Source organism: Bombina bombina, chromosome 2 (genome assembly GCF_027579735.1).
Source record: "Bombina bombina isolate aBomBom1 chromosome 2, aBomBom1.pri, whole genome shotgun sequence".
In the NCBI taxonomy this organism is placed as follows: Eukaryota; Metazoa; Chordata; class Amphibia; order Anura; family Bombinatoridae; genus Bombina; species Bombina bombina.
The window spans coordinates 1,189,119,275-1,189,144,268 of NC_069500.1; the positions used below are offsets into that span (position 1 = coordinate 1,189,119,275).

Sequence of the window (24,994 nt, forward strand, 5' to 3'; positions counted from 1 at the left end):
GCGGAAAATGTAACACGCTTTAAGAATATATGGAGATGAGACTTTACCTAGTCCACCCCTAGTCGGGGACGTTACGATGGGACTCCATTTTCGAAGGTTCTTTTGGAAGTTTTGACTGCAAAGGCCTTATAACGTGGTGAAGAGTAATCTTCTCCCAGTATGATAGACTTATTTGGGTTTATTCTCAAGGCTTTTCTTAGACTACTAACTACAGGTCCTACTGTTGAGGACTATAAAATGTTGTTTATTCTAACTTTAATAATGTTTTCTCTTTTTGACCTCCTCCCCTCCTCCAGTGACGACACAGCAGAGACCACTACATGCAATCCTGATCTCCTGATAATAATTCAGCTAGGTATCCAACCCGGTGAATCAAAGGTAAAATACTTCCTTTTACACCATCCACACATAGACACAACACTATGAACCCTAAAATAAAGATATTATCCCACAATGTGAGGGGGTTAAACACTGACGTTAAAAGAAGAATAGCGATGACGCAATACACATCACTACAAGCTAATATACTGTTCCTCCAGGAAACTCACCTACTTAAAGATAACATTCCAAAATATTGGGTAAAACACTTTAACACCCATTATCATTCTACGACAATGTCTAAAAAAAGAGGCACATCCATTTTGATACATTCATCACTCAATTTTACTCCAGAAACCATAATAACAGACACTGATGGAAAATACCTGATTGTCAAAGGTAGAATATTAGATTCAGAAAATACACTATGCAATATATACGCACCAAATGAGAGTCAACACAAATTTTTTCATCACATATCACATTTACTCACACAATGGTCACATACTAAAATATTCTTAGCCGGGGATTTTAATGTCGCTATGCTACCTATTAACCCCACCAACACCAAACCTCTGACCAATAAACAAGCTAGACACAATCATATTGTCAAGTCAATTTGAGACAATCTACTTCCTCACTCTTTGATAGAGACATGGAGTACCATATATGGTCAGACAGATGACACAACGTTCTACTCGGCAGCACACAAAACCTATGTCAGACTTGATTATATATATGTGAGTCAGATTTTACAACCTCTACTGAATAGTTCTGAGATACACACCTGTGTGTGGTCTGACCATTCCATAATTACCCTACAGATTAACTGCATAAGTGATCCAGACAGAAGCAGAACTTGGACTTTTGACCCGTCTTACGTCAAAAACCAACAATTAACTGAATACTGGCACATAAACACAGACACCACAACTAACCCAGGGATTACATGGGCAGCACACAAGGCGGTCCTAAGAGGGATACTAATTAAAGAAAAAGCAAGACAGGTTCAGAAATATAGACAGCAATTACAACAACTCCACTCAGAGATTGAGGGATTAGAAAGGCGACACAAACATAACAAAAATAAAGCTAACCTAAAGCTACTCCAAACTAAAAGATCTGCCCTAGCTTCACTACTTCACACACAAGCTACTAGAGCCATTCATAAAATCCAGGCGCAATACTTTATATTCGCGAACAAACCGGATAGATACATGGCACACAAAATTAGAGAAAGATGTAAGGCTTCCACGATTCCGCTAATTGAGACACTTAATAACACTACGACCTCACATCCGCAAGAAATTGTAGACACTTTTGCAAGGTACTATGGAGAATTATATTATGGGGAAAAAGTTATACATAATCAAGAAACGGAGACACTGACCTCAAAATTCTTCTCCCAAACTCAATTACCAAATATAACTATAGAACATAGGGAAACAATTAACGCACCCATTTCCACAATAGAAATACTAGGAGCCATCAAAGATCTTAAAACGGGAAAAGCGGCGGGACCAGATGGCTTCCCAGCCGAATATTACAAATTATTTAAAAATTCACTAATCCCACACCTGGTGAAATTCTGTAATTACATTATGGAAGGAGGAGATATCCCCCCAGAATTACTAGTTGCTAAGATAGTTGTAATCCCCAAGCCAGGAAGAGACCACAAAAAATGCCAGAATTACCGCCCAATATCTCTCATAAATCAAGATCTTAAAATATTTACGAAAGTAATCGCAAACCGACTTAAACACATCATCCCCCACTTGGTTCATCCAGACCAGGTGGGATTTATCAAGGATAGGGAAGCTCCAGACAATATTTGAAAAGTTACTAACTTAATACAATTCTTAGGAGAGACACGAACGCCTTCTCTGCTCCTATCTTTGGATGCGGAGAAGGTGTTTGATAGAATAGATTGGGACTATATGTTCTTAGCCCTACACCATATGGGTTTTGAGGGAGCATTCATAAAAGCCTTAAAAGTTATATACTCGTGTCCAGAAGCCCAGGTCTCATCAACAGGATATAAGTCGAAATCCTTCCCAATTCGTAACGGCACCAGACAGGGGTGCCCTCTGTCCCCATTGCTCTTTGCACTATGTATAGAACCACTGGCAGTCACGATTCGTTCACATTTAGATATATCAGGGGTTAGGATAAACGCATCAGAATACAAACTATCTCTCTTTGCTGATGATATTTTATTGACCTTGACGAACCCATTAATATCTTTACCCAATCTCTATCAGATAATAAGGAATTTCTCAACCATTTCGGGATTTAAAATCAATCCAGACAAATGTGAAGCTTTGCCCATTGCGATACCCCAACAGACTAAAACATTATTAGAAACACAATTTAATTTTAAGTGGATGAAACACACACTAAAATACTTGGGAATCCAGCTCCCAACTTGCTCCACTCAACTATATAAAGTAAATTACACCCCATTATTTAGACAAATAAGACGGGACCTGACAAAATGGAAGAGCTTTAATTTCTCATGGCTAGGTAGAATAGCGGCAGTAAAAATGAATGCCATGCCACGAATACTATATTTATTCAGAACCCTCCCTATAAAAATAATAAAAACAGATTTAGAAACAATGCAAAAAGAAATCTCAGTATTCATTAGGGGAGATAAAACGAATAGGATAGCAAAGTCCGTCTTAACTAGACATAAGTCGCTCGGGGGCATTGGAGCGCCAAACCTAATGGACTACTACAATGCAGCCAGACTAGCTCAGGACTCACTACTCCTGAAAAGGTCGAGGGAAATTATATGGCCCAAGGTGGAAGCAAAAATAGGGGGTTGGGATGAGACAGATTTAATTATCTGGGACCCGGGGAAGGCACAGAGAGACGGAAAGACACCTAAACCTTACACCGCAAACCTCACTATAAAGACCTGGAAGAGAGCGAAAACGAAATATAAACTCTTATAACAGTACTCCCTATCAATACCGATCAGATACATAATGCCAGAAGAGCTCTGGACTCAGCTTAAAAAATGGGAAAACAAAGGCTTGTACAGAGTAGCAGACTACTTAACAGGAAGAAACATAATGACGTTTAATCAACTACAGACAAAGATTTACCCACTGAAACTACACTGGTATATGTATTTACAGATACACTCTGTCTTACAAACATACCTAAAACACCCTAGAGAAGAGACCACCACACCAATAGAAATCTTCTGTAAAACAGAAGAACGCAGCAAACATACAATATCTTTACTATATGTATCTATACAGGCCAACCACAACTCCTCCAAGACTTTGACTATGCTGGCATGGGAACAGGAACTACTTATTTGTAAAGACATAAAAGGATGGGAATCAATGTTTCAGAATGCGGAGAAAGGGCTGATTAGTGTAGATCTTAAAGAAAATGTTACTAAAACTATCTATCGGTGGTACTTAATCCCAACACGAACGGCCCATATGTACCCACAGGGCAGCAGGTTATGTTATAGAGGCTGTGGAGAAATAGGGACTTATAGACACATGTGGTGGGACTGTAGAGAAGTGAAGGGGACATGGAACAGACTATCTATTTTCCCCAGTCAGATTCTAGATGAAAACATCAGTCTCACGATCCAACAGGCTTTATTACATGAACGTATCAGTAAATACCATAAACATATCAATACATTTATTAGGATCTTATGCACAATCACGAGGATATGCATAGCTAAATATTGGAAAACTGGAGCTCCAACCTGGACAGAGATATACAACAAAATCCAACATACATATACCATGTACGAGATAGCGTCAAATACACTAGATAACAAAGAAACAACCCAAGCAGTGTGGTATTACTGGATAAGCAATGGTTCCTCAACCCCATGAGATAGCTGGAGATCAGAGATCTAAGTGGCCATCAAACTATAACCAAACTAAACTCATTGATATACACATAATATAGACTAAGGAACGATGTGTCATCACCCCCCCCCCCCACCCCTGCAGCCCCCTATTCAATTGTTAATTTTTATTTTTTTAACTCCAAGTTACCCAACCCTATGTTTATTAGATAATCTATTTCAAGATATGGGATATTTCTGGGTACATAAGATTACCCTTAATTAAAAAAGTTTCAGCCAGATGTATTTATGTAGAGTAATATAGATACAAGAAGTGAGCAGAACCAGTAACTTGGAGGATGCAGTTTAAAGACGAATGTTATATACAGTTCAAATAATGATAACCTGCTGTTGAATCTACGATAGAACTGCTCATGTGTGGACAAAACCATAATGTTATGATAATTTATGTGATATTTATGTGATATTTATGTGACCAGTCAACAATACATTGTGTTCATACCTGTACAAACTAATTATCTGAAACTTATGTAACGCAGTATTTCCCAATTCAGAGGGAAACAGAAGAAAAGACAATTAATGTTATATTATTTTATTTATGTACTCTTGTTCTTCGAAAAATATAAAACAATAAAAACTATTTAAACATAAAAATAGGTCCAGTCTGTTCTATGGTAAAATAACCAGGAAACAAAACAGTACAGGTAAACAAAGAGAAAATTAACATAATGAGTGCAGAAAACTAGTGTATAGATAAAACAAGTACTTAAAGGGATATGAAACCCAATTTTTTTTCTTTCATGATTCAGATAGAGCATGCAATGTAAGCAACTTTCTAATTTACTCCTATTATCAATTTTTCTTTGTTTTCTTGGTATCTTTATTTGAAAAGTAGGAATGTAAGCTTAGGAACCAGACCATTTTTGATTCAGCACCTGGGTAGTGCTTGACGATTGATGGCTAAATGTAGCCCCCAATCAGCACCAATCACTGTAAAAAATAGGGTTTAATATCCCTTTAACCACATGTAAGTAGCAATAAAGCATTTGTATGCATATATATATTCAGTTACATCTTGGTTGTAAAACAGCCAAACACATGCAACTGTTAGGACTTTATAATAAAAAAAATGTTGTTTTCAGTGTGCACTTTACTGCTTGTGAGTAAAAAACAGTATATAATGCCTTTGCTGCTTTAAGTGTCACTGTAACAGAGTTTGTAACACTGAATTGAATTGAGTGCAATGTATTACAGGGTGTATTAAATTAGGAAACGCTGTTTGTATGTAGAAAAAAACTCCAGATCAAATGGTATAACATTCACTGTATTCATTGGCCTCTATTTATGAAAGGTCTTGCGGACCTGATCCGACAGTGCGGATCAGGTCCGCAAGACCTCGCTGAATGCGGAGAGCAATACGCTCTCCGTATTCAGCATTGCACCAGCAGCTCACAAGAGCGCTGCTTCATAACTGCTGTTTCTGGCGAGTCTGAAGACTCGCCAGAAACACGTGCCATCAAGCTCCATTCGGAGCTTGTTAGATAGGCCCCATTGTATGTTGTTTGCATTCAAAGCCATAACCGGTCTCAGCTACTTAAACCAACAATCTAGGATATCCAAAGTGTCGTTGGTAAAACGTAACAGTTCAATTTAGTTAGTGTAAACGGTAAATGCTCAAACAATGTTACATTGGATAAAGCTGCTACTTGCAACGACCATGACTCACTACTTCACAGGCGCATGGGAAGCCGGAAAAAAGCCACTCCCATGGTTTTAATGAAACACAAATAGTCAGAGCAAAAAATTCCTTGCCAGATGAGGACAAAACTGCAAAGCTAGTAAAGTAAAATCACTGCTTTATTGTGAACATTTAAAATATTAATAACAGGGTGTTACAACAGTACAAAAATGTCCCTATATTCACTTACATCTTGGTTGCTTTGCCTAAACAGATAAAAACCTAAAAAAGGTGAAAATAATTAAATAATAATAAATGTCTCATATATAGTCTCCCCACACTCCTGGTGTAAAGTATTTTACCCCTTTCTCAACACAGTCACTGACGTGGCTGAGCGTGCAGACATAAAAAGGCAGGACACACTGAGCGCGCACAGCCGCATCATCGCGCTGCACCGCTCTGTGTGTCACAGCCTTTAGACAAGCCAAGCAAAAGGCACGCTAACTGGGACCTGACTGAACTCTTTTTTAAGGGGCCATGACATGTAAACGTTTAAGTATATATAAGTAAACCAAATGCATTGAAAACATACAGGTGTTTGCACATTCCCCTGTTATGCCTGGCTATGATATACATAAAGATGTGTACCTACTGATAACCCGTGGGCTGTGTGAATGACAAAGAGTACTTACCCAGCAGACACCCATTCCACTGTGCTTACCCAGCTGCTATGCTTGAATACAGTACTGTACTAGACATCAGATAAATCACTGAGGGAGTAAATCTAAATGGCACAGCCAAGTACTCTCCTAAGCCACTCTCTTCTTCTTAAGAAGTTTTACCTTATGAGGGGAAAACAAGATTAAAGATCCCTCTTTATCTAAATTAAATCCTGAGCATCTCAATCTGCACTGGCTCCTGTAAAGACAAAGAAAACAAAATGGGATATCAGAGAGGTGAGATTGATTAAAAACTGCAAGGTTGAGTATCTTTGCCTCCTCCTGGTGGCCAGGAGTTGAATTCTCAGAAGTAATGGCTCGTGCACTCTCACCAAACTATGAAAGAAATAATTAATACAAAAAAGTTTTTTATTTATTAATCACATACCCCTGATCATCTACAGGGCATGCATGACCTCTCTGTGCCATTGGCTTCTAGTTGCAAGAAATAGATGCAGTTAAAAGGAGCTAAACTTGTTGGGCTGGTGTATTTAGGGGCAGCCAATTTCTCAGTACCTCAGGGAAGTGCTAAATCTATATAGACTGGTTATTATTTTGTACTAACCAGAGACAAGCATTACTGTTATCACATACCACCACTGTGGCAATTTATGGTTTAATATTCTGCATTTGTTCTCCTGTTTACAGCATCTTGTCTTCTTAACAAACTGCTTCATTTTCTCTTAACCACACATATAGTACAAGTCTGATAGGCCCATGTCTATTTTATTCTGCTCATTGTATTTCTTATGAACTACACAAATACATTCCCTCACAGTGCCCTCCCTATCAATTTCATTTACATCAGTTCAGCAACATATTCAATCTTTCTTTACACCAGTATTATCCCTTACATGCACTAGTTATACCTATCTTAAAGAATCCTTACCTCACCATGTTTCCCTCTTCAATAAAAAAAAAAATACTATTATGCAATATGCATATACATACCTACATACACATATACACACACATACACATATATATATATATATATATATATATATATATATACACATATACACCCATACACATACACAAATATAAACACTCACGTACATACACACAAACATACATATACATACACACACATGCGTATACACACACACATACATAGCTTGAGGGCTGTTTATCTCACTATGCTGGGTTCTGCATGTGATATAACTATATGTAAATATTCTTCCTATTTTTTTCTTTTTTCTTTAGACTCTGCATTTCAGGAATGAAACTTATTCCGGTCACTTCTCCATTACAAAAATCTCAAGATTCTAATTCCAATGAGAACTCGCTTTTTTCGGACTCCACTTACTCATTCCTAGAAGAGGAAATCTATGAAACAGACGGCAGTATTGAGGAGTACCTCGCATATGACTGCAAAGAACAGTAAATAGCACATTTATATAATATGGCTTCAAATCTTTTGAAATGTATGTATTTATATGTGTATATATGTTTAAAATACATATATACACATAAATGCATAAGTACACATATAGACACACACACACATATATATATATATATATATATATATATACACACACATACATATTTAGACATGTATATGTATGTATCTATACTCATATCTTTAAACCCTTACATCTAGATTACGAGTTTTGAGCACTATAGAAAAAATTAATGAATGTAACAAAAGTTACGTTATTTAATTTCCTATAGCGCTGACATTACAAGTTGTCAAACATACGCCTTTTGCGTGCGATATGGTTGCGTTGAGCTCCATACCGCACACAATCAGAGCGCTGCTGAGACGTGCTCTTGCACGATTTCCCCATAGACATCAATGGGGAGAGCCGGCAAAAAAAAAAAAAATAACACCTGTGATTGCGGAAACAAAAGTTCCATAACGCAGCACATTGATGTCTATGTGGAAATAAAAATACTGTTTAAACCTTACACTCTAACATAAACCCTACATCTAAGCACCCCTAATCTGCTGCCCCCAACATCGTGGACACCTGCCTACAGTTATTAACCACTAATCTGCCGCTCCCGATATCGCAGCTAATTAAATAAAATTATTAACCCCTAATCTGCCGCTCCCGATATCGCTGACACTATACTACATTTATTAACCCCTAAACCGCCAGCCCTCCACATCACAACAAGCTAAATTAAACTATATTAACCCCTAAACCTAACCCTAACCCTAATGTAACCCTAAACCTAACCCTAAAACCCCCTAACTTTAACATAATAAAAATATAGCTAAATTAAATTTACAATTATTAACTAAATAAACCTATTAACCCCTAAACCGCCAGCCCCCCCACATCGCAACAAGCTAAATTAAACTATATTAACCCCTAAACCTAACCCTAACTCCCCTAACTTTAACATCATTAAATTAGATCTAAATTAAATTTACAATTATTAACTAAATAATGCCTATTTAAAACTAAGTTTGTGTTTATTTTTACTAGGTAAACAGTTATTAACTATTTACTAACTACCTAGTAAAAATAAATACAAACTTATCTGTGAAATAAAACCGAACCTGCCTTACACTAAAACCTACCATTATAAAAAATAAAAGAAACTACCATTACAAAAATAAAAAACCAGAAATTATCGAAAAAAAATAAAGATTAATCCTATTCTAATACCCTTAAAAAAAACAAAAAACACCCCAAAATAAAAAACCCTACTCTAGAATAAACTACCATGGGCCCTTAAAAGGGCCTTTTGTAGGGCATTGCCCTGAGATAAACAGCTCTTTTGCTCCAAAAAGAATACAAACACCACCTAACACTATACAAACCCCCACCCCTAAACTACCAGGGGCCCTTAAAAGGGCCTTTTGAGGGTTGTTAAAAGGGCCTTTTGTAGGGCATTGCCCTGAGATAAACAGCTCTTTTGCTTCAAAAAGAATACAAACACCCCTAACACTATACAAACCCCCACCCCCCAAACTACCAGGGGCCCTTAAAAGGGCCTTTTGTACGGCAGTGCCCTGAGATAAACAGCTCTTTTGCTAAAAAAAACAAAAAAAACTATACATTACACAAAATAACAAACAAATTATCAAAAATAAAAAAAATATTCCTATTCTAATACCCATAAAAAACATCCCAAAATAAAAAACCTAATCTAGAATAAATGTAAAGGTAAAGGCTAAATAGGGCCTTTTGTAGGGCATTGCCCTCCCTAAAGATATCAGCTTTTTTATTGAAAAAAAAATTACAATGACCCACTAACATTACAAACCCCCACCCCCTCCAAACCCACAAAATAATCTAAAAAAAACCTAATTTACCCATTGCCCTGAAAAGTGCATTTGTATGGGCATTGCCCTTAAAAGAGCATTTAGCTATTTTACTGCCCAGACCCTAAACTAAAAAAATAAAACCCACCCAATAAACCCTTGAAAAAGCCTAACATTAACCCCCTGACGATCCACTTACAGTTTTTGAAGTCACACAAAGTCTTCATCCAGGCGGCCTCTTCAATCTTTATCCTGGCGGCGACGTCCTGATCCAAGCGGCGAGAAGTCTTCATCCAGGCGTCCTCTTCAATCTTCATCCAGGCGGCATCTTCTATCTTGATCCCGGAGGCGCGGAGCGGGTCCATCCTGAAGACATCCGGCGCGGAGCATCCTCTTCATATGGTCGCCGCTGTACACTGAATCTTCAATGCAAGGGAAGCGATTCAAGATGGCGTCCCTTGCATTCCTACTGGCTGAAAAATTTGAATCAGCCAATAGGAATTAGGGCTGCTAAAATCCTATTGGCTATTCAAATCAGCTAATAGGATTTAAGCAGCTCTCATTCTATTCGCTAATTTGCTGGATGAAGATAGAAGAGGCCGCCTGGATGAAGACTTCTTGCCGTCTGGATGAAGATCCTTCAAGTGGGACTTCAACAACTGTAAGTGGATCGTCGGGGGTAAGTGTTAGGTTTTTTAAGGGTTTTTTGGGTGGGTTTTTTTTTTAGATTAGAGGTTGGGCAATGTAAAAGAGCTAAATGCCCTTTCTCTTGCAAGGTGTATCCAGTCCACGGATTCATCCTTACTTGTGGGATATTCTCATTCCCTACAGGAAGTGGCAAAGAGAGCACACAGCAAAGCTGTCCATATAGCTCCCCCTCTGGCTCCGCCCCCCCCCAGTCATTCTCTTTGCCGCTCTAACAAGTAGCATCTCCACGGGAGGGTAAAGTGAATGTGGTGTTAGATTTGTAGTTTTTATATCTTCAATCAAAAGTTTGTTATTTTTAAATAGTGCCGGTTTGTACTATTTACTCTCTAGCAGAAAGTGAAGAAGAATTCTGCTGAGAGGAAAATGATTTTAGCATATTGTAACTAAAATCCACTGCTGTTCCCACGCAGGACTGAGGAGTACCAGAAAACTTCAGTTGGGGGGAACAGTTTGCAGGCTTAACTGCTACAAGGTATGTTCAGTCATTTTTTTCTAGTCAAGACTTAGTAATGCTAGAAGACTGACAAGAATCCCCATGTGGGGAAGGTAAGCCATTTTCTGAGACTCAGTATAGAAGGAAGGCTTAATTAACAGGGCTAAAAGACTGGTGGACACTGTTAAAGGGCAATCGATTATTTTATAGTGAAAATATGATGATTGTGCAAGTTTTTATTACTTTTGAAGTGGTTTATGGGGTTTTTATTTCACATGGCAGAATTTTAGACACCTATTGAGGGTTTGGAAGGCCCCACAACTCCGGAGTGGAGAGGGAGGGGGCCTAAATTTCGCGCCTCAGTTGCGCAGTTCATATTGCAGACAGCTTCATGCAGCTTCACGTGGAGGGTCCAAAGAATACTTGAGGACTTCATAGAGGCTTATTTCCATCTAATTTATCCCCAGGGGCAAGGTAGGGCCACAGCAGATTGCTGTGGCATGGTGCTGTAGTTTGCTAACCGGTTGTCAGCTTTAGGTTGCTCCGGTTCGGGCATTAAGGGGTTAATTGACTTGAAATTTACTGTGCAGTCATTCCAAAGCATTAAGATAGTGTGGTAAAAAAAAAAAAATTTCAGAAAGATTGGATCATTTTTTAAGATTTAGTAAAAAAGTGTGCGCTTTTTATTATTTAAAGGCACAGTACCGTTTTTTCTCAAATTGTATTTTTCAGTATTTGAGTGCTGTCTAAGTCTGTTTAACATGTCTGAGCCTACAGATAGACGTTGCTCTATGTGTTTAGTAGTCATGGTGGAACCCCCTTTACATTTGTGTTTTAAGTGTGTTTCCCTTAAAAATGTAGCCCAAGATGATTCTTTAACAGAAGGTAATGAGGATAGCCCACCTTCCTCTTCCCATGTGTCACCAGTTACGCCCGCGCAAGCGATACCTAGTACCTCTAGCGCATTGGCCCCTATTACATTACAACAATTAGCAGCAGTCATGGATAATTCCCTTGCGGCATTTTTATCCAAACTGCCAGTTTTTCCTAAGAAGCGTGATAGCTCGGTTTTAAGAACAGAGTATGAGCAATCAGAAGCTTTGGAGGATTTATCTGTTGTACCTTCACAACACTCTGAAGTGTCGGTGAGGGATGTGCTGTCCGAGGGAGAAATTTCTGACACTGGAAAAGTTTCTCAGCGGGCAGAATCAGATTCCTTAGCGTTTAAATTTAAGCTGGAACACCTCCGCGTGCTGCTTAAGGAGATATTAGCTACGCTGGATGATTGCAACCCCATGGTGGTCCCAGAGAAATTGTGCAAAATGGACAAATATCTAGAAGTCCCTGTATACACTGATGCATTTCCGATCCCGAAGAGGGTGGCGGATATTGTGGATAGGGAGTGGGAGAGATCAGGTGTACCCTTTGTTCCCCCCCTATCTTTAAGAAAATGTTCCCCATTACTGATCCCAGGCGGGACACATGGCAGACGGTCCCTAAGGTAGAGGGGGCAGTTTCAACACTAGCCAAGCGCACAACCATACCAATTGAAGACAGTTGTGCGTTCAAAGATCCTATGGATAAAAAATTAGAAGGTTTACTGAAGAAAATATTAGTTCAGCAAGGTTTCCTTCTCCAGCCTATTGCCTGCATTATTCCTGTAACTACTGCAGCGGCTTTCTGGTTTGAGGCGCTGGAGGAGTCGCTCCAGACGGAGACCTCTTATGACGAAATTATGGATAGAATTAAGGCTCTAAAGCTGGCTAATTCTTTTATCACAGATGCCAGTTTGCAATTAGCTAAGTTAGCGGCGAAAAATTCTTGTTTTGCTATCATGGCGCGCAGAGCGCTTTGGCTTAAATCATGGTCGGCCGATGTGTCGTCTAAGACAAAGTTACTGAATATTCCTTTCAAGGGGAAGACCCTTTTCGGGCCCGAGTTGAAAGAGATTATATCGGATATCACTGGGGGAAAGGGCCATGCCCTCCCGCAAGATAGGCCTTTTAAGGCTAAAAACAAGGCTAATTTTCGTTCCTTTCGCAACTTCAGGAGCGGTCCTGCTTCAACCTCTGCGACCGCAAAGCAAGAGGGTAACTCTCCACAGCCCAAGGCAACCTGGAAGCCTTTGCAGGGCTGGAACAAGGGTAAACAGGCCAAGAAGCCTGCAGCTGCTACTAAAACAGCATGAAGGGGTAGCCCCCGATCCGGGACCGGATCTGGTAGGGGGCAGACTCTCTCTCTTTGCTCAGGCTTGGGCAAGAGATGTTCCCGATCCATGGGCATTAGAGATAGTTGCTCAGGGATATCTTCTAGAATTCAAGGACTCTCCTCCAAGGGGAAGGTTCCACAGTTCTCGTCTATCTACAGACACGACAAAGAAAGAGGCGTTCTTACGCTGTCTAGAAGATCTACTCAAGATGGGAGTGATATACCCAGTCCCAATTACAGAACAAGGACTGGGTTTTTACTCAAACCTGTTTGTGGTTCCCAAAAAGGAAGGAACTTTCAGACCAATCCTGGATCTAAAAATTCTAAACAAATTCCTCAGAGTTCCATCCTTCAAGATGGAGACCATTCGGACAATCTTACCGATGATCCAGGAAGGTCAATATATGACTACCGTGGATCTAAAGGATGCGTACCTTCATATTGCTATCCACAAAGATCACCATCAGTTCCTAAGGTTCGCTTTTCTGGACAAGCATTACCAGTTTGTGGCCCTTCCCTTCGGGTTGGCCACCGCTCCCAGAATTTTCACAAAGGTGCTAGGGTCCCTTCTGGCGGTCCTAAGACATCGGGGCATTGCAGTAGCACCCTATCTGGATGACATCTTAATACAGGCGTCGTCTTTTCTCAGAGCCAAGGCTCATACGGATATTGTTCTGGCCTTTCTAAGGTCTCACGGGTGGAAGGTGAACACCGAAAAAAGTTCCCTGTCCCCGCTCACAAGGGGTTCCCTTCCTGGGAACATTAATAGACTCGGTAGAAATGAAAATATTTCTGATGGAGGTCAGAAAGTTAAAGCTTCTAAGTACTTGCCGAGTTCTTCATTCCATTCCTCGGCCATCCGTAGCTCAGTGCATGGAGGTAATCAGATTAATGGTAGCAGCATTGGACGTAGTCCCTTTTGCTCGAATTCATCTCAGGCCTCTGCAATTGTGCATGCTCAAACAGTGGAATGGAGACTATGCAGATTTGTCTCCTCCAATCCAACTAGACCAGAAAACCAGAGATTCTCTTCTCTGGTGGTTGTCTCAGGATCACCTGTCGCAGGGAATGTGTTTCCGCAGACCGGAGTGGATCATTGTAACGGCCAACGCCAGTCTGTTAGGCTGGGGCGCGGTCTGGGGCTCCCTGAACGCTCAGGGCCTATGGTCTTGGGAAGAGTCTCTGCTCCCGATAAACATTTTGGAACTGTGAGCGATATTCAACACGCTCCAGGCATGGCCACAGCTCGCGGTGGCCAAGTTCATCAGATTTCAGTCGGACAACATCACGACTGTAGCATACATCAATCATCAGGGAGGAACAAAGAGTTCCTTAGCGATGAAGGAAGTAAACAAGATAATCAGGTGGGCGGAGGATCACTCTTGTCACCTATCTGCAATTCACATCCCAGGAGTAGACAACTGGGAAGCGGATTTCCTAAGTCGTCAGACTTTTCACCCGGGGGAGTGGGAACTCCACCCGGAGGTATTTGCTCAGCTGACTCAGCTTTGGGGCATTCCAGAGTTGGATCTGATGGCGTCCCGTCAGAACACCAAACTTCCTCTTTACGGATCCAGGTCCAGGGATCCCAAGGCGGCATTGATAGATGCTCTAGTAGTGCCTTGGTCCTTCAATCTGGCCTATGTCTCTCCACCGTTTCCCCTTCTCCCTCGGCTGGTAGCCAGAATCAAACAGGAGAAGGCCTTGGTAATTCTGATAGCGCCTGCATGGCCACGTATGGTATGCAGACGTGGCCACCTATGGTATGCAGACCTAGTGGACATGTCATCTGTTCCACCATGGACACTGCCAATGAGGCAGGATCTTCTAATACAGGGTCCATTCAAGCATCCAAATCTAGTTTCTCTGCAGCTGACTGCTTGGAGATTGAACGCTTAATTCTATCCAAGCGTGGGTTCTCTGAATCAGTCATAGATACTCTGATCCAAGCTAGAAAACCTGTCACCAGGAAAATTTACCATAAGATATGGCGGAAATATCTTTGTTGGTGTGAATCCAAGAGGTACTCGTGGAGTAAGATTAGGATTCCAAGAATATTGTCCTTTCTCCAAGAAGGATTGGAGAAAGATTAATCAGCTAGTTCTTTAAAGGGGCAGATATCCGCTCTGTCTATCCTTTTACACAAGCGTCTGGCAGGAGTACCAGATGTTCAAGCGTTTGCACAGGCGTTAGTCAGAATCAAGCCTGTCTATAAACCTGTGGCTCCTCCATGGAGTCTAAATTTAGTTCTTTCAGTTCTTCAAGGGGTTCCTTTTGAACCTTTACATTCCATAGATATTAAGTTATTATCTTGGAAAGTCTTGTTTTTGGTAGCTATATCTTCTGCTCGAAGAGTTTCAGAATTGTCTGCTTTGCAGTGTAATTCACCCTATCTGGTGTTCCATGCAGATAAGGTAGTTTTGCGTACCAAACCTGGGTTTCTTCCTAAAGTTGTTTCTAATAAGAACATTAACCAGGAAATCATTGTTCCTTCTCTGTGTCCTAATCCGGCTTCTAAGAAGGAACGGCTCTTACACAATCTTGATCTGGTTCGTGCTTTGAAGTTCTATTTACAAGCAACTAAGGATTTCAGACAAACATCATCTTTGTTTGTTGTCTATTCTGGTAAGAGGAGAGGTCAAAAAGCGACGGCTACCTCTCTTTCTTTCTGGTTGAAAAGCATCATTCGATTGGCTTATGAGACTGCTGGGCAGCAGCCTCCTGAACGAATTACAGCTCATTCCACCAGAGCTGTGGCTTCCACTTGGGCCTTCAAGAATGAGGCTTCTGTTGAACAGATTTGTAAGGCAGCGACTTGGTCCTCACTGCATACTTTTGCCAAATTTTACAAATTCGATACTTTTGCTTCTTCGGAGGCTATTTTTGGGAGAAAGGTTTTGCAAGCAGTGGTGCCTTCCGTTTAGGTTACCTGTATTGTTCCCTCCCTTCATCCGTGTCCTAAAGCTTTGGTATTGGTATCCCACAAGTAAGGATGAATCCGTGGACTGGATACACCTTGCAAGAGAAAACAGAATTTATGCTTACCTGATAAATTACTTTCTCTTGCGGTGTATCCAGTCCACGGCCCGCCCTGGCAATTAAGTCAGGTTAAATTGTTTTTGTTTAAACTACAGTCACCACTGCACCCTATGGTTTCTCCTTTTTCTCCTAACCGTTGGTCGAATGACTGGGGGGCGGAGCCAGAGGGGGAGCTATATGGACAGCTTTGCTGTGTGCTCTCTTTGTCACTTCCTGTAGGGAATGAGAATATCCCACAAGTAAGGATGAATCCGTGGACTGGATATACCGCAAGAGAAAGTAATTTATCAGGTAAGCATAAATTCTGTTTTTAAGGGCATTGCCCATACAAATGCCCTTTTCAGGGCAATGATTAGTTTAGGTTATTTTAGATATTTTTTTTTATTTGGAGGGGGTTAGTTGGGTGGTGGGTTTTTTTGTTGGGGGATGTTTGTATTTTTTATATAGATAAAAGAGCTGATATCTTTGGGAAATGCCCCACAAAAGGCCCTTTTAAGGGCCATTGGTAGTTTATTGTAGGCTAGTGTTTTTTTATTTTGGGGGGCTTTTTTATTTTGATAGGGCTATTAGATTAGGTGTAATTCTTTTTTTATTTTTGATTATTTGTTATTTTTCGTAATTTAGTGGGGTTTTTTTGTAATTTAGCTAGTTTTTATTTTTTGTAATTAGATACTATTTGTGTTAGGATTTTTAATTGGTAGTTAGTTTAATTTTAGTTTAATAATTATAATAGTTTAATTGTTATTTTAAAATTAATTTTTTAATTTGACAGGTAAATTTTAATTTAATTTAAGCTAGGGAAATTGTAATTTTAATATAAAGTTAGTGGGTCGTTAGGTTTAGGGGTTGCTAGTTTTAATTAGTTTATTTTGTTGTGGGGGGCTTGCTGTTTAGGGGTTAATAGGTTTATTATAGCGGCGGTGTGGGCGGACGGCAGATTAGGGGTTAATAATATTTAAATAGTGTTTGCTATGCGGGAGGTCGGCGGTTTAGGGGTTAATAAGTTTATTATAGTGGCGACAATGTCAGGGAGCTGCGGAATAGGGGTTAATAATTTTTTTTTAGTGGCGGCGATGTCGGGAGTGGCAGATTAGGGGTTAATAAATGTAATATAGTGTTTGTGATGCGGGATGGCCTCAGTTTATGGGTTAATAGGTAGTTTATGGGTGTTTGGTGTACTTTGTAACAATTTAGTTATGAGTTTTATGTTACAGATTTGTAGTGTACAACTCATAACTACTGACTTTAGAATGGCGGTACGGATCTTGTTGTTATAGGGTGTAACGCTCACTTTTTAGCCAGAACGCAAAACTCGGTATACCAGTGCTATGGGAATCACATGAAAAAACGTCATTTTTACATGTGCGGGACTGATGTTGCGTTACAGGCTAAAAGGTGTGCGGTATACCTATACCGATAATACTTGTAATAGCTGCAGTGCTGTTTTAACGCTGAGAATGCCATATTTTCAGCGTTACGAGCCGCAATACAAAACTTGTAATCTAGGTGTTAGTTTTTTAATGCAAATTCTTTAAAATAATTTTTATTAGATAGTGTTATTATGAGTGTAACTGTACTTTTAAATTAATTTTTTATGTTTTGTGCAACTTTTTAGTCAAGCGTAACAGCTAACCAGAGCTCAGAAATCATGCAATCCCGACTCGCTTTAAATTCAATTGCCCTCAAGTGAACGTGTTACCTTTTAATATGCTTCCTATTTCTGACGCACGCGCAAAGTGCAGCAACAAGACCCTTTTCGCTTGCATGCAACAGTTAGAGCGCAATTTGCAATCTAACCCTCAAATATTTCAAAAGCACTTATTTTTGTTAGTAACATTTTCATGGTTTTGAAACAACAAAAGAGAGACAAAAGGACGTCCCCTAGTGTAGCCAATCACAGATTATGTTGACTATAAGAATGGATAAAGGATACTCACATATCCCAAAGGCAGAGATATGCCTTGGTGAACAAGCTGAGAGATCAAAGGGTCCCAGCGCACTGTTCTTTATCACGAGCTGCTCCTTTCGATAACCAACCTGGCACAAATGATCTAAAACAAAGATAGAAAAGGGCGCCTCCTAGTGCAGATAATCCAAGGTATTATCACCCCAAACAATATGGAACCCACTGATGTCCAGGGTACTCACATGAGGAAAGCACTTATCAAGTGCCAAACAGACAGACTGGACTATTAGTAGTGGCCCAGCTCACTAAATGGTGCTGTAGAGGTAATCTGTGTTAACAGGAGGCTAACGTAAACTCCAAAAAAAGCTCCAGAAAAAGGCTGCTTGATAAGTTAATAAAACTTTTATATATATTAAAAACAAAGTAAACAATAGAATATATTAAAAAGTATACAAGCATCAATAATGGAACGCGTTTCTCAGCGACCTTCTTCATGCATATGATTTTCATGGTTTTGCAGACTAGAGACATATCCAATTGAAAGCATCTTTTCTCCTCTTCTGTGGCCAATCCAGGACAGATATAAATAAACTCATCCCCAGATCAAGCAATCACTGTTATGTGTGTATACAGGGGTAGTCTTTTGAAGGCTTGAGTCTTGAGTATGCAATTTCTCACAGAAGTAAAACCCACCATCTTCAGATTTATATTTTAGGAAAAGAGGGCAAAATAAATAATTTAGGGCCCAATTACAAGTGGCACGCTAACTGTTTTGCACAAGCGATATCGAGTTTATTTCAGCTGTTTGCACGCTTCTGAAGGAGCAACCATATTACAAATTGTAAGTAAATGCGAATGCAGCACAATCGTGATTTACACTAGAATGATTAACACAACCTCAGAGCTCTGGTTAACTTTTACACGAAAAAAGTGTCACAAAACGCATCAAAAATACATTTAAAAGAACAGTTACACTCATAACATCCGATACAAATCATTAAAAAAATATTGCACAAAAAAGTTATAAGGGCTCAAAGATATGAAGTCTCAGGTGTAAGGAAAAAAAAACGGCACCGCAAAGGGCTTTAACATAGAGATACATACATACATATAAATGCCTAAATATGTATATGTATGTGCATATCTATTTATATATATAAATATATAAATAACAAAAACGGATGCACTCACTGGGAATTTGTTTGTTACCTCTTTATTTGTAACTCTTCAGGGTTTTATCCCCTTTATCAGATAATCCGAAAAATAGTAACCTATAGTTACTATTTTTCAGAGTGTCTGACAAAGGGGGTAAAACCCCAAAACGTTACAAATAAAGAGGTAGCAAACAAATTCCCAGTGAGTGCATCCATTTTTTGCTGTTTGTACTAGTCTCTTGGAAGCACCCTGGGTAGGTTACTCGAGGAATTGTGAGTGTTGGCCCTGCTCTATTATATATATATATATATATATATATATATATATATATATGTGTGTGTGTGTGTGTTTATGTGTGTGTAGCTATGTATTTCTATGTGTATTTACAGACATATATAAACACATAAATACATATATATGCATTTATTTATTTATTTATTTATTTAAGTGCATTGGAGCCCTTTGCAGTCAAGCAGATGAAAACATGTTAAAACATATTTATACAATATTCATTTTTAATGAAGTGTTATACTATGTATTTACTGTACATATTTCACACTCCAATGTTCTGCACATAGTAGAAAAAGTTATATGTATTTTAAATAGATAATCTTATATATATATATATATATATATATATATATATATATATATATATATATATATATATATATATATATGTATGTATATATATCTATACATATATTTAATCATATAGATATATACTAGGTATAGGTATAGATATAAATTGTACCAAAAAAATCAGATTTATCTAGAAATATGTATTAATAAATAAATAGAACAGATTCTACTATTTGAAGAACAATGGAATGTGAAATATGGGGCCGTATACCCCTGTTTCCGCACGAGCCTTCACCAGGACTGCTTGTGCTGTCGGCATTTATTGATGTCTGGCGCACATGATCGCTACAGCAGACACATGATATGCTATCTGCCAGACACATGATAAATCGGCCCCCAAGTATGTATATACATAATATACATATATATATATCTGCCTATAAACACATAAATACACATGTATATACATATATACACACACATATATATATATATATATATATATATATATATGTATACACACACATTATAGCCCTTTCCAGTCAAATAACTTGTCATATACCATATACCTTTTAACCCTTATAAAAAAATATTAATATTTATATGAAATAATGTACTCAGTAAGTGTATATATGAGTGTAATAGTTTATTTTAATGTAATTATGTTGTGTTTGGTGCAACTTTTTTTAATCCTTACACTTTAAGCTACTTCTTCAGGAGCGCTAATTTGTTGAGCTCAAATTTTGTTTGCACTTGATTGCAACCGGTTACTTTGAACTTGTAATATGCGCGCTAGATAGCATGGTCGCGATAATGCTTATTGCATCCCACAGTAACAATAGCACGCCACTTGTAATCTAGCCCAATGTTTTTAGCCATTTTTGATGCCAAACATCAGGTTTTACTGTATTGTTTAATAGGCTATAAAGGTCAACATTGAAATGTGATTGGTTGCATTTCATTTTTAAATAGAAGCATTTCCATTAGTAAAAATGCTTTTAGTAAAAGTGTATATGTTTTCAGTGGCATATTCTAATTTTGACTAGAGGATCAGGGTTCAAACACTTGGAGAGTTGTGTGTGTTGCGTCTTCATTTGTGCCATACAAGCTACTGCTGATAGAAACATAGAATTTGATGGTAGATATGAACCAAAAAGACCCATCACCTCTACCCATATTGCATGTTACTTTTTCCTTAGGATAGCCTTATGCATGTCCCAGGCATTTTTGAATTCCTTCAAAGTCTTTGTGTTTACCACCTCAAATGGAAGTTTATTCCATGAATCCACCACCCTTTCTGTAAAAAAACAAAAAACGCTTCCTTGCATTTCTCCTAAATCTGCTACCCTCTAACTTAAGATTGTTACCCCTTGTTTTGGCATTTGTTTTTTTGTGGAAATGCTTTCAGATTCCACTTTTTAAGTATCCACATATATTTGAAGGTTTCTATCTTGTCACCTCTTTCCCTTTTCTCCTCTAAACTATACATATTTAGATCATAGAGTCTTTTTTTGTACATTTTATATGTTAGACCGTGTACCATTTTTTCAGCCCTCCTTTGGGCAGTTTCTAGTTTATTTTTAGCTTTCTGAAGATTTGGGCCCCTATTTATCAAAGGTCTTGCGGACCTGATCCGACAGTGCGGATCAGGTCCGCAAGACCTTGCTAAATGCGGAGAGCAATACGCTCTCCGCATTTAACATTGCACCAGCAGCTCACAAGAGCTGCTGGTGCAACGCCGCCCCCTGCAGACTCGCGGCCAATGGGCCGCCAGCAGGGGGTGTCAATCAACCCGATCGTACTCGATCGAGTTGAATTGTGGCGATTCCTGTCCGCCTGCTCAGAGCAGGCAGACAGGGTTATGGAGCAGCGGTCTTTGTGACCGCTGCTTCATAACTGCTGTTTCTGGTGAGCCTGAAGACTCGCCAGAAACACGAGATATCAAGCTCCATTCGGAGCTTGATAGATAGGCCCCATGGTCTCCAAAACTGTACACAGTATTCCAGATGTGGCCTAACTAATGATCTGTAAAGTTGCATAAGAACTCTGCTATTTCTGCTACTAGCACCTTTCCCAATGCAGCCAAGCATTTCATTGGCCTTACTGGCTGCATTGCTGCATTGCTGCATTGCTGCATTGTGAACCACATTTTTAATCATCTGAAATAATAATTCCCAAGTCTCGTTCCTCTTTAGTTACAGTCAGTAACAGTAATGTACCATTGAGACTATGGCCTCTAGTTATCAAGCCGTCAACCGCAAATACGCTGGAATTCCGCAGCGTATTTGTGGCGAGGCTGATTCGCCTTAGTTATCAACCCCTACTGCCCGGCAAAAGTAGAATATAGTGACGTAAGCTTCGATCCGCCGGACTCAGTCTACTTTTGGTAGTTATCAAACTACTACCAGATACGCTCGCCACTATTCCGGGCCAGCGTAACTGGATTTCAATCCGCCGCCCTGGAGGCGGCGGATCACATAGGAATCAATGGGAGTCTGACAGCAGCGAAAGCTCATGTTCGCTGCTGCCCGATATCCCATTGATTCCTATGGGAAACGTCTGCACCTAACACCCTAACATGTACCCTGAGTCTAAACACCCCTAATCTGCCCCCCCCCCACACCGCCGCAACTAAATAAATTTATTACCCCCTAAACCGCCGCTCCCGGACCCCGCCACAACTATAATAAACATGTTAACCCCTAAACCGCCACTCCCGGACCCCGCCGCCACCTACATAAACGTATTAACCCCTATCCTGCGGATCCCGGACCCGCCACAACTAAATAAATTGTTTAACCCCAAAACCGTCGCTCCCGGACACCGCCGCCACCTATATTAAACTTATTAACCCCTATCCTGCCCCCCCTATACTGCCGCCACCTATATTAAACGTATTAACCTCTATCCTGCCCCCCCCTATACCGCCGCCACCTATATTAAACTTATTAACCCCTATCCTGCCCCCCTATACCACCACCACCTATATTAAACTTATTAACCCCTATCCTGCCCCCCCTATACCGCCGCCACCTATATTAAAATTATTAACCCCTAAACCTAAGTCTAACACTAACCCTAACCCCCCTAACTTAAATATTATTTTAATAAATCTAAAAAATAATTACTATTATTAACTAAATTATTCCTATTTAAAACTAAATACTTACCTATAAAATTAAACCTAATATAGCTACAATATAACTAATAATTATATTCTAGCTATTTTAGGATTTATTTTTATTTTACAGGCAACTTTGTATTTACAATAGCAATAGCTATTAAATAGTTATTAACTATTTAATTGTTACCTAGTTAAAATAATTACAAAATTACCTGTAAAATAAATCCTAACCTAAGTTACAATTAAACCTAACACTACACTATAATTAAATTAATTAAATAAATTAGCTACAAATACCTACAATTAAATACAATTAAATAAACTAAACTAAATTACAAAAACAAACAAACACTAAATTGCAGAAAATAAAAAAATATTACAAGAATTTTAAACTAATTACACCTAATCTAAGCCTCCTAATAAAATAAAATAAAATAAAAATAATAAAAGTCCCTACCCTATTCTACATTACAAAGTAATCAGCTCTTTTACCAGCCCTTAAAAGGGCTTTTTGCGGGGCATTGCCCCAAAGTAATCAGATCTTTTACCTGTAAAAAAAAATACAACCCCCCCCAACATTAAAACCCACCACCAGTGTTCCCTCTAAGGCCAGTTTTGTGTGCAGCCCAGCAGTGAAACAGTTAATTAAGTAACCACACCCTGCAATTAGCAAACACTGTACAATGCAGATGGCAAGGTATGGTTCTCTTGTTAACTGTTTCACTGCTGGGCTGCACACAAAACTGTCCTTAGAGGGAACACTGCCCACCACCCACATACCCCTACTCTAACCCACCCAAACCCCCCTTAAATAAACCTAACACTACCCCCCTGAAGATCTCCCTACCTTGAGTCGTCTTCACCCAGCCGGGCCGAAGTCTTCATCCGATGGGGCAGAAGAGGACATCCAGACCGGCAGAAGTCTTCATCCTATCTGGACAGAAGAGGACATCCGGACCGGCAGAAGTCTTCATCCTATCCGGGCAGAAGAGGACATCCGGACTGGCAGAAGTCTTCATCCAATCCTAAAATAGCTACAATGTAATACATTAAGAAATCAACCCTATCGAATACGATCAGGCTGATTGACACCCCTGCAGGGGGGCGGAATTGCACCAGCAGTTCACAATAACTGCCGGTGCAATGATAAATACCAACAGCGTATGCTGTCTGCATTTATCGATGTCCGCTTGCACATTAATAAATAGGCCCCTATAATTGGTCTTTAGGTTTTTATATCCTTTATGCATAATTTTTATCTTGGTAATATAAAAATTTCATATCCCATTTATTTGCCAAGTCTTCCAGTTTTTTAACATCACTGTACGTTTGGTGAACCCCTCCTACATCAACAATGTGTATCATCAACAAACAAGGAAACCTTCCCCTGAAGCCCACTTCCAATATCTCTTATGAACAGGATAACCAAAAATAAAATGTATGCTTACCTGATAAATTATTTTTTTTCGGAATGATGATGGTCCACAGTCCTCCATAAAATATGGGATATATTTCCGCCACTAGGAGGAGGTCAAGAACCCATAAAAGAGCTTTAAAACCCTCCCATCTCTTTCTTAGTTTTAAGTATAGCCGAGTATAGGAAGTAAAGGTAGGAAAGGCAAAGCAGGGTCTATAGAGGTGTCATTAGAACTGTCGCCAAAAAATTTAAATGGGCGGGGCCTGTGGACCATCATCATTCCAAAAGAAAATAATTTATCAGGTAAGCAAAAATTGTGTTTTCTTTCGTAAAATGATGATTGTGACAGTCCTCCATAACATAGGGGATTAATACCCAAGGTGATGGTCTGTGTTATGGAAAGGGTGGGATAATTTTACTGACAGAAAGGGCTACAGCCAGTCTCTTAAAGGGACATACACATATTTTTTAAAAGTGCTCAAATAAAAATCCATAAAGCTGCCAGAGGGTTAAAAAGGGTCAGAGGCTTTCCTAATAATTTTCACAAAACTCGTACAACTGTTATTGATATGATATGGAGGAAAACATTATGTAATGAGGGGAACCATGCTGCCCTTTGTCTTCTAAGTTGTTTGTCTGA

The 24,994-nt window shown here is 39.3% G+C and overlaps 1 protein-coding gene across 1 annotated transcript in view; it reads left to right on the forward strand.

Moving 5' to 3' along the window:
* The window catches only part of FAM149A (family with sequence similarity 149 member A), a 383,311-nt gene that overhangs the window by 211,507 nt on the left and 146,810 nt on the right, over positions 1–24,994 (forward strand). Inside the window, exon 6 of the mRNA XM_053703894.1 lies at positions 7,766–7,942. Within this exon, the coding sequence (XP_053559869.1) occupies positions 7,766–7,942 (177 nt within the window). The remainder of the gene's footprint in view (positions 1–7,765; positions 7,943–24,994) is intronic.